Genomic DNA, 10,870 nt, shown 5'->3' with positions numbered 1-10,870 from the left:
GTTATAACATGTTATATAATACACACATACACCTGTAGTTTATATACCAGTCCTGTTATAACATGTTAGTTTATACCAGTCCTGTTATAACATGTTATATAATACACACAGTAAGTTTATACCAGTCCTGTTATAACATGTTAGTTTATACCAGTACTGTTATAACATGTTATATAATACACACAGTACACCTGTAGTTTATACCAGTCCTGTTATAACATGTTATATAACCCTAACCCTCCCAGTATGACTGAAAACAGTATGGCATATCACATAATTCTTTACAATGCAAAACAAAGTTATATTTCTTTGTTATTTTCATAGTTCAAAAGCCACATATCATTCTTGATTGTCCCTACTAATCATAGCATTCCAAGATGAAGGTATCGCAGATACTAGTTGTCTATAAATGGTATTTTAAAAAAAATACTTAGTAGGCTAGTTATTAAACTTGTCCACTACGCACCTCGGAATGTTTTTAACGTTAAACAAATAAAACTTCAAATTCACATTCAAGGGACTCAAACACTCTGATTGTCATCCAATCCGGTAGGTGGCGCTCTCGCGTAAAAACGAGCCTCCGGGGCTGCAGCCACATGTTACGTTCACAGCAGACATCAGTATCAGCGAGACAGCGAGGCTCCAGTGAGTATTTCTTTGTTATTTTCATAGTTCAAAAGCCACATATCATTCTTGATTGTCCCTACTAATCATAGCATTCCAAGATGAAGGTATCGCAGATACTAGTTGTCTATAAATGGTATTTTTTTTTAAAATACTTAGTAGGCTAGTTATTAAACTTGTCCACTACGCACCTCGGAATGTTTTTAACGTTAAACAAATAAAACTTCAAATTCACATTCAAGGGACTCAAACACTCTGATTGTCATCCAATCCGGTAGGTGGCGCTCTCGCGTAAAAACGAGCCTCCGGGGCTGCAGCCACATGTTACGTTCACAGCAGACATCAGTATCAGCGAGACAGCGAGGCTCCAGTGAGTGTGGTCCTGCTGCTGCTCCTCTGTCCTGATCGTGTCTCTAGTGGGACTGACATCTGAGTCCCGTCCTCCTGGTGATGGAGGCTCGTCAGGTAGTGACTGAAATGTGTTTTCTAGCTGCATGTCTTCAGTGTTTGAGGGGAGTTCTCCTCTTACTGTGTTGTTAGCAGCGTCCACAGCTGCTTCTGATCACTCGTGGTGGTTGATGTTGGCCTAGTTAGCATAGCCAGCCATTAGCTCTCTGTCTCTCTCTCGTTTTTGTTTTCGGTCTTGCTCCACGTTCATTACAATAGTTATTTTCGTTACTGTTATCTGGTATATTTCTGTAGTTTTCCTTCTGTAGCTGGAGCTAGTGTTAGCTTAGCTGGGGCTAGTGTTAGCTTAGCTGGAGCTAGTGTTAGCTTAGCTGGGCTACTGTTAGCTTAGCTTGTTTTAGAGTCGACTAGACGGCCTCTATTGTCTCCATGGTATTGTCATCTTTCTCTTAGTTTTGTTCAGGTTATGACCGATATAATAAACACTCTTGACGACCTGCTTTAACTCCAGAGGTTGTTGTGTTTATTTGGCTTCTCGTAGACACACACACAGCGTTGTTTCCGTAGCATACATGGGATTAACTACTTCCGGCGCATGAGCGCCTAATATGGTCTAAAGTCTGTCCGAGGTAAGCGACAGTTGTGATTGGAGGATCAAGAAAAGAGGGCAGGGTTTGAGATAGGTCCATTCACATGACATACAACACTAGTCTGTAGATGTCCAGACAGTCCAGTCCACACAGTAGTCTTTACAGCGGGACATATCCGCGGGGTAATGTCCACTTATGGGGCTAGCTTGTTATGCCAACTCGGGGTCGCGACCCTGACCTTGGGAACCCCATTATAGTGGATCATACAAACACAATAGATGTTTTGGAACTTTTGATATGTATTGCCCCTCAACAGGCCACAACTGGGCAACATTAAATTATGCTTGTTAAGCACTATACCAAAAATAAATAACATATATACTGATTGATTGAACATTTGAATTAACAGATTGCAGAATGGGTACAATACAGTACGGCTCAATATACACACAATTGTTAACACTTTGGGAGCCAGTCCGTGTTTTCCTTTTTACCCCCTTGAATACCCAAATCCACTCCAATGTTAACATTAATATCGCCTAATCTATGTTTTAAATTATGGCAAACACTTCCAGTTGTTGGGCTGGCTTGGCTTCCTCTGCAACTTTAGGACTAGCCTCCAGAGCACATGTGGGCAAACAACACTTCCAGTTGTTGGGCGGCTTCCTCTGCAACTTTAGGACTAGCCTCCAGAGCACATGTGGGCAAACAACACTTCCAGTTGTTGGGCGGCTTCCTCTGCAACTTCAGCTCAATATACTTCACAACATTTATAACAATAGGGCCCCCAATTATCTTACAAATTATTTTCAGTCGAATAGGGACATGCATACCCATAACACCAGAGCCAACATTGCCGACCTGTGTATTCCAAGGTTCAAAACAAATATGGTTAAATGTTCTTTTAAATTCTGTGGAGCCACAAATTGGAATTTTCTACCTTCACAGCCGACACAATTTTAAGAAAAGTCAAATCATGGCTCCTTGACAATGTTAAAAACTAGATTTAAAAATGTATGAAAATGTTGTCTGTGGCTACGTTGTACTGCACTTAAAATGGACATGTCTATTAGGGGTGGGACGATATATCGATCTATTATCAATTATCAAATAGGATCGATGCAACGTAAAAAGATCGATTCATATTGCGATACTCTTATTTTGAAACTCCCCTGGTGAGCATATCCGCCCGGCCGCAACAACAACAGTAGGTCAGTGAAGCTCAGCGTGTGTAGACGTTAGACAGCATTGCTTCAGAGTCCGCCTATTTTGCGACCCGAAATAAGTGCCTGTTTTTTTCCCCACAACGGGTCAAATCAGGCCTGTACAGTGCGAGATATATATCGCACGTGCTACAGCAACAGCGGTCTGTGCGATGAATGGATTTACTTCACCAGCACTGGTGCGATAGGGATTCGGTTCATATAGATACTCTTATTTTGAAAATCCTGTAGCGGGTCTCATTTCTGCCCACGCGCAGCTCCAGCTATAATAACTAGGCTCGAAAGCTAGCAACATTCAGGTGCATATGATACTCTTATTTTGAAAAAACTCCGTGACAACTCGACGAGTCATATCCGCCCTATCCGTGCTTGCAAGCAGAGCAGCGTGTTGGTGCGCACTGCTGCTGCGTAACACAGCAGTGCGCCTACACGTCCCGAAATAAGTCTGTGGTGTTTTTTTTTTCTCGCAACGGGTCAAATGCATCTACATGCTTTGCACCGTCGCCATTCCTTTATGCGCACATCGCCCGAAATTAACGTTTATGTACCATTACAATCACTACAACGTTAGCAAGCTAACAAGCTAATCCTGATCACAGGCAGAGCCAGCAGACACAGTGTGGAAAGGGAAATGGGGGGGCACTCTCTCCCCTTCCCTGTGTGTGTGTGTGTGTGTGTGTGCGCGTGCGTGCGTTTGGAAAGACGATGAAGTCACTAGTCAGGACTCAGGACAGGAGTATATTATAGTAAACTGAGGATGGACAGATAATGTTGATATTCAAATATAAAAAATTTCGAGAGGAGTGGAAGTTTGAAGACAGACTAGACTACAATATGATGCAGGGGTGGTGAGTTGAAACAGTGTGTGTGAATGAATGAATGTAAACTTTATTTAACAGATTGCAGAATGGGTACAGTACAGTACGGCTCAATACACACAATTGTTAAGGGGATGCAGACCAGAGAAAGACGTTTGTCTTGTTTACATCAGGGTCCCCCATTGTGTGTGTGTGTCCCAACCGACCCCACTTCTATGTTTCAATAAATTATTTGCATTTAAAACTATTAACGCTGACTCATTCCTTCAGTCCACTCAAAATTATGCTAATATTCCTTATGTTGTTTATGATATTAATTGAAAATAGCATATGAGAGTATTACTATTATAGTAATAATAACACATGGCGATATACTAAATGACAGCCAAACATGGCACTGCAACTAAATAACACAAATACAATAGGCACATTTGTGACTGTTACAAATATAACATGTTTTATACTTGTGCTACAAGATTTTGGCCTGTGCTACAAAACTATCAACCTCTGTAGCACCAGTGCTATGTGCAAAAAAAGTTAACGTACAGCCCTGGGTCAAATGCATCTAACATGCTTTGCATCCTCGCCATTCCTTTATGCCAACGTCACGTTAAATACCGAAATTAACGTTGCGTTAGTGTAAGCTAACTAAGCTGATCAGAGCCATATAGAGAGAACAGCAGAGGTCCATTAGGGACTGGGGAAGGGGGGGGGCATTCTCCCTGTGTGTGTCTGCGTTTGGAAAGAGGGGTTTTAGGTTGCGTGTTGTGACTTGTGAGTTCCAAAAATGTTTACTTAAAGTTTAAAGCTCAATTTATCAAAACGTGGCACTTTACAGTGAACAGGAGGTCTATTTGTATTAAAAACAATAAAATTTTTTCATTTTGGAAGAGCTCAAAAATAAAAATGTCAAATGATATTTCCGTTGCCTTTTTTGAGTTGATCTAAATGTTACTGAATGGGCATATAATATCATCTCATATCGATAGCAGGCACCTGAATCAAATAGAATCGTATCGTGGCAGACTTTGTGATATCGGCAAATATCGTATCGTTGTCCAAATAATCAATATCGTATCGTGATGAAACTGGTGATTCCCACCCCTAATGTCTATGTAGTTTGTCATATTGTTATTTGTAGTCATGTTTTTGTATTGCTTATCTGTCTGAGACCAGGGACCACAATGGAAATAAGTCTAGACTTTATTGTGTTTCATCCTTGATGTTTTCTCGAATCTTGAATTTTTTTTAAATGTCAAATCAAATAAAAACAACCTGTTGACACTTTCAGTGCCACCAGGGGGCACACAACTTAGTGCTTGAATGCCACCATCGGCGCCAATGTTAACGTTAATATCGCCTAATCTATGTTTTATTATGGCTATGTGTCTAATCTGCCCGTCGCTTATCAAAATCATTTTCCAGTCAGTGCTGTCAAGGCAGATTGGTTTTTTATCGCTTCATTTCCGTTTGAGAGCAGTTTGAAAAGCACCCGTTTTGAGGTAAAAAAAACAGCCCATTCTGTGATAATCTCCTTTTACTGGAATATTCCAGAACGTTGATATTTGTCTGCCTATTTATGAATCGTTTTCAAATAAACGCTAGATGATCAATAGTATATGTGCGCACACGCACATTCGAGGCGCGCGCTGATAATAGCCGTTTTCATTTCCTCATGGATTTTACAGTGAAACCGCTGGAGTACATATCAGAAAAAAGCTTATATCTTCATCAAAACGAGTCTGATTATCCTAACTAGGGATGCCCCGATCGATCGGCCACCGATCGTTATCGGCCGATAATCAGTATAAATATGCGATCGGTGATCGGTGATACTGCTTTATTTTCGCCGATCGTCAAAACAGATCTCACTCGCTGAGTTCTGTTTCAGACACCGGGAGCTGCACACAGTGCTGCGCGTCTGCTCCTCCTCCAGCTCCTCCCGCACGCATGTAAACACGGGTCTAGTCTAGTCTAGTGGGACGGGACCTCCATGAGCTAACGTTAGCTACCGTTACAAAATGACCCAGTCAACTATTCACTTTTAGTTTAATACATGATGAGGCATTGTCTAACTGAACGGTATCTAGCCGGCTAGCTACTGATAGCTCCTGATATCAACAAATGCTCCAGCAATAGTCTAGTTATCTAGTACTAGTGTATGATACCTCTGTTAGCTCACGTTAGCTTAGCTCACTGTTCAAAACGAAATGTCCCATTCAACTAAATAGTAGGGGTGCACCGATATATCGGTCGGGTATCGGTATCGGCCGATAAGTGCCTTGTTGACTGCTATCGGCCTATCGGCCGATAAGCTGAAATGTGCCGATAGCAGTCACCGATAAATAACCATCAATTTGTGTAGCGTCAAAAGGCAAAAAAAAATAATTCACTCGCGACCTACCTGCACAACGCCCGCCGTCCCCCACACACACACAAGCTACTGCATCAAAGTTACTACTAGTTATGATTAACAAGGCATTCGTTTTGTGGCATTAACTTATATAGTTAGTGTTACACGGACAATAACATCAGCATATTATTTACCCGAACGTAGCAAGCGTTCATACTAGCTCAGTTCCTTCCGTTGCTCACAGAGCCCTGAGTTTTACCCATTCTGCAATCTGTTAATAACGTTTTCAATCAGACACATGTATAGAAAGGCTTTGTTTTATTATAACATGGCAGTAGCCGATAAATATCCATCAATTTGTGTAGCGTCAAGACAAAAAAAAGTTCACTCGCAACCTACCTGCACAACGCCGCCCCCGGCCCACACACACAAGCTACTGCATCAAAGTTACTAGTTATGATTAACAAGGCATTCGTTTTGTGGCATTAACATTATATAGTTAGTGTTACACGTTCATAACATCAGCATATTATTTACCCGAACGTAGCAAGCGTTCATACTAGCTCAGTTCCTTCCGTTGCTCACAGAGCCCTGCGTTTTACCCATTCTGCAATCTGTTAATAACGTTTTCAATCAGACACATGTATAGAAAGGCTTTGTTTTATTATAACATTAGTTGCAGTAAAATCATTATGCCTCATTTAAGTCATCCTGCGGAGCTAAAAGCTAAACGTCAGCCGCGCCGTGTTCTAGAAATCCTCTCGTCAACTCAAAATCAATGGCGGACGAAAGCCGAAGTAAAAAATGTATACGGCTTGCCGATTGGTGGTAACAGCAGAGCCGGGTGCAAGCGGTGTGTGACGTAATTGGCAGAATCGACTGTCAATCAAAATGTCATTGGTTGAGACAATAGTATCTCGCTGCAGCCCAGCAGGTAGACCATGCTGGGAGAACTAGTATCTAGCTGCAGCCCTGCAGAACATACTGGGAGAGAGATAGTGCTATTTCTTGATGTTTCCTTTTTTTAAGTAAGTAAAGAGGCCTATGTTCATATCGGTGAGCACAATTTGTAAGACAAATATACAGTAGTTTCATAAAAAAAATACAAAAAAAAATATTACAAAAAAAAATTTATATTTAAAAAATATTTAAAAAAATTATTTTGCCACAAAAATCGGTATCGGTATCGGCCGATTGTGTTAGTTGAACAATCGGTATCGGTATCGGTGGCAAATTTTCATATCGGTGCATCCCTACTAAATAGTTCACTGAGGCGTTGTCTTAACGTTATATTTCCGGCTAGCAGTAGCTACAGACAGCTCCTGATATCAATGTCTTATAACACTCATTCGATGCATATTCGAAGCCCGGCTTGCGTCGCAGTCACTAACGGGGATAGCTGAGGGAGTAGGGTATATCTGCAGAGCCTAGGGTAAATCTGCAGAGCCGAATGTGATTTGATCAAAGCAAGAGTATGAATGAATGAATGAATGAAAACTTTATTTAACAGATTGCAGAATGGGTACAATACAGTACGGCTCAATACATACAATTGTTAAGGGGATGCAGACCTGAGAAAGACGTTTGTCTTGTTTCCATCAGGGTCCCCCATTTTCAATTCATATAGACATTTATGACATACACAACATACATGACATTTATGGCATAGGGACATATAGGTTTGATTGATTGATTGATTGAAAACTTTATTAACAGATTGCAGAATGGGTACAATACAGTACAGCTCAATACACACAATTGTTAAGGGGATGCAGACCAGAGAAAGACTTTCGTCTTGTTTCCACCAGGGTCCCCCATTTTCAATTCATCAGGACATATATGACATACATGACATACAGATAGTCAGTACTGCTACATCTATACATTTATGACATACCAGATTTGCAAATACAGTACTGTTTGTGATACAGAAGGAGTCAAGAAAAGGGAGTATATACATTTGACGTAGAAACTGTACATTGGAGGAGGTTGGGTGGGGGGGGTTGGGTACACTGGGATATTGACAACCATACTGGGTAATTTACATTGGAGGTGGTTGGGGGGGGGGGGGGGGCACACTGTATAGACAAGCAAAACTGTACATTGAGGGGGGGGAGACTCTGTACAAACAAACAAAATTGTACATTGGACTATTGACAACCATACTAGGTAAATGACTGTACATTGGAGGGGGTTGGGTTAGGATATTTACAGGGGCCAGTGTTGAATTGCAGTCTCCCGTAGGTGTCTCTTGAGAGAGGTTTTGAAAGTGGGTAGTGATCCACATTCCTTTACAGCTTTGGGTAGGGCGTTCCACATTGATGTGGCATAATTGCGAAACGTGTTTAGTCCCTTATTTGAGCCGAATCTGGGTTTAACATGATTTGTGGAGCTCCCTCTGGTGTTGTGATCGTGGTATTCACTGACCTTTGGGAAGTATTTTGCCATGTACATGGGTACCTTGGTCGTGTAGTGTATCTTGTAGACCAGGCCCATTGCAAGTTGCTGTACTCTGTCATCTACTCTAAGCCATCCTAGGTTGTCAAAGTGGGCAGGGGTGAGGTGGGTTCTAGGAGTAAGGTCAAGCAGTAGTCTGACCAGTTTGTTTTGAGATGTTTGTAATTTTGTTTTTAGCGCCTTTGAGGTGCTTTGGTACCATGAGGTGCAAGCATAGTCGTAGTACCCCTGAATGAGTGCTCCTGCCAGAGTCTTCAGGGTATTCTTGTTTACCAGAGAGGAGATCCGGTACAAGAATCGAGTTCGTTGGTTGACTTTTTTTATTACATTGGATGCCATTTTGTCACAGGAGAGATTAGCCTCTAGGATGGAACCCAGGTAGGTAATTTCATCTTTCCTTGTGACAATATTGTCACCCACTGTAACTGAGAAGCCGTCGGTCTTGCTGAGTTTGTTATTTGAACCGAAGAGAATGGACTCTGTTTTGCCCATGTGTAATGATAGTTTGTTATCAGCGAGCCATATGCAGATTCTGCCTAGTTCCGAGCTGAGGGTTTTTTCAACCTGTAACTTGTTCTTGTCAGAGACCAGCAGGGCTGAGTCGTCCGCAAACAGGAACAAGTTGCAGTCACAAGCTGACGACATGTCATTTGCATAAATTAGGAACAGTAGCGGTCCTAGTATGCTTCCTTGTGGAACACCACAGCTCACTGTGAGAGGGGGGGATAGGGTACCGTTTACCTCCACCATCTGTTCCCTCCCCTCAAGGTAGGATTGCATCCAGCTCACTGATAGACTATCAAAACCAATTGCTTTTAGCTTGTCAATCAGAATGGAGTGATTGACCGTGTCAAAGGCCTTTTGTAGGTCCAGCATGACCATGCCGCAGTATTTGCCTGCGTCCACCTCTTGTTTGATGTGGTCATTCAAATAGAGAAGGCATGTGTCAGTGGAGTGGGATGTTCTGAAGCCAGATTGGAATTCGTAGATTAGATTTTTTTCCGCTAGGTACTTTTCGACCTGTTCGTAGACTATTTTTTCCATGACTTTCGAGATGGAGGTGAGAATAGAAACAGGGCGGTAGTTGCCTGGGTCTAATTTGCTGCCCTTTTTGTGCAGAGGGGTCACCCTAGCAATTTTGAAGTCCTTGGGGACGTGTCCCTGTTTTATGGAGAGGTTTATTATGTGTGTGATGATTGGGGTGATGGCGGCTGCTGAGTCTCTGAGGAATTTGGAGGGGATGTTGTCATGGCCAGTGGCCTTGTTAGGTTGGAGGGCGCTCAGTTTATTGAGTACCTCATCTGTTGTTACCATTTCCAGCTTGAAGTCGTCCTTGCGGACCCCTAGGTTTTTGTAGTAAGCTACTATGTGTTCTACCCCATAAAGCCCTGAGTGGGAGGGTAGTTTGTTTACCAGTGTTGTGGCTATGTTTGTGAAGAAAATGTTTAAGTAATTGGCTACATCCAGCTTGTCTGTGATGAGCGTGTTGTCCGTTTTTATGTTTATGTTTGAGAATCTGGTTTTAAGTTTTTTACTGCATCCTAGTTGATTATTGAGTAATTTCCAAAGTTCACGTGGTTTGTTTTTGTTTTCCTCAGTTTTGTCATTGATGAAATTCTTTTTTGCAGTTTTGATCATGGAGTTTACGTCGTTTCTTAGTCTGTTTCTTTCTAGTTTGAGTTCAGTCACGTGGGCTTGGAGTTCACTGCTCGTGCTTTTAGTAAGCTTTGACTGACTTTTACGAAACTCAGAGCATTTTTTGTCTCTGGTTTTCATAGCGGCCAGTATTTCGGAGTGCATCCACGGCTCAGCGCGATTTTTTACCCTGGTGGTTCTTAGGGGGGCCATGTCGTTTAGTATGGTTGAGAATTTGGTTTTGAAACCAAGCCATGTTTCTTCAACCAGTGTACCATTGAGTTCATCTGACCAGTCCAGGCTCTCCAGTTCAAGGTTAAAGGCCTCGCTAGAGTAGGTTTTAAGGTCTCTAGATGTGACTGTTTTGTGGCAGCCAGCCTTTTGTTTTAGTTTTTTGCGGGTACAGAATATCATATAATGATCACTTAACCCGCATGCTATAACCCCTTTCTTGGAGATCTTGGACTTGTCGGAGGTCAGAATGAGGTCAATGGTAGTCTGAGTTGATTCACATACACGTGTGGGTTGGGTGATTAGCTGGCTGAGGCCGTGCAGATCACAAAACCTACTGAATGACTTGAAGACGGGTGCATCTTTTCGTTGCATATCCGTGTTCCAGTCTCCAATAAGAATTTTGTCTACATCCTCAACTCCAGCTAAACACCCATCCAGTGTATCATAAAAATCACTATGATCTGGCGGCCTGTAGACTGTGCCAACTAGTAGGGATTTCGCCCTTTCGAATAGGATTTCCACCCATAC

General features: G+C 42.1%; 1 protein-coding gene across 2 annotated transcripts in view; it reads left to right on the top strand.

Annotated features, from left to right (window-relative positions):
• The first annotated feature begins 991 nt into the window (after positions 1-991).
• LOC311234538 (uncharacterized protein) overlaps positions 992-10,870 on the top strand; it is a 38,657-nt gene continuing 28,778 nt past the window's right edge. For both annotated transcript variants that reach the window (XM_084321780.1, XM_084321779.1), the window contains exon 1: positions 992-1,089. In XM_084321780.1, coding sequence (XP_084177906.1) covers positions 1,075-1,089 — 15 coding nt within the window. In that variant the 5' untranslated portion in view covers positions 992-1,074. The remainder of the gene's footprint in view (positions 1,090-10,870) is intronic.

Source organism: Notolepis coatsorum (assembly GCF_963971535.1).
Source record: "Notolepis coatsorum genome assembly, chromosome: 9".
Classification (NCBI taxonomy): Eukaryota; Metazoa; Chordata; class Actinopteri; order Aulopiformes; family Paralepididae; genus Notolepis; species Notolepis coatsorum.
Note: the sequence above shows the minus strand (reverse complement) of the source record. Positions and strands in the feature narration are given on the sequence as shown.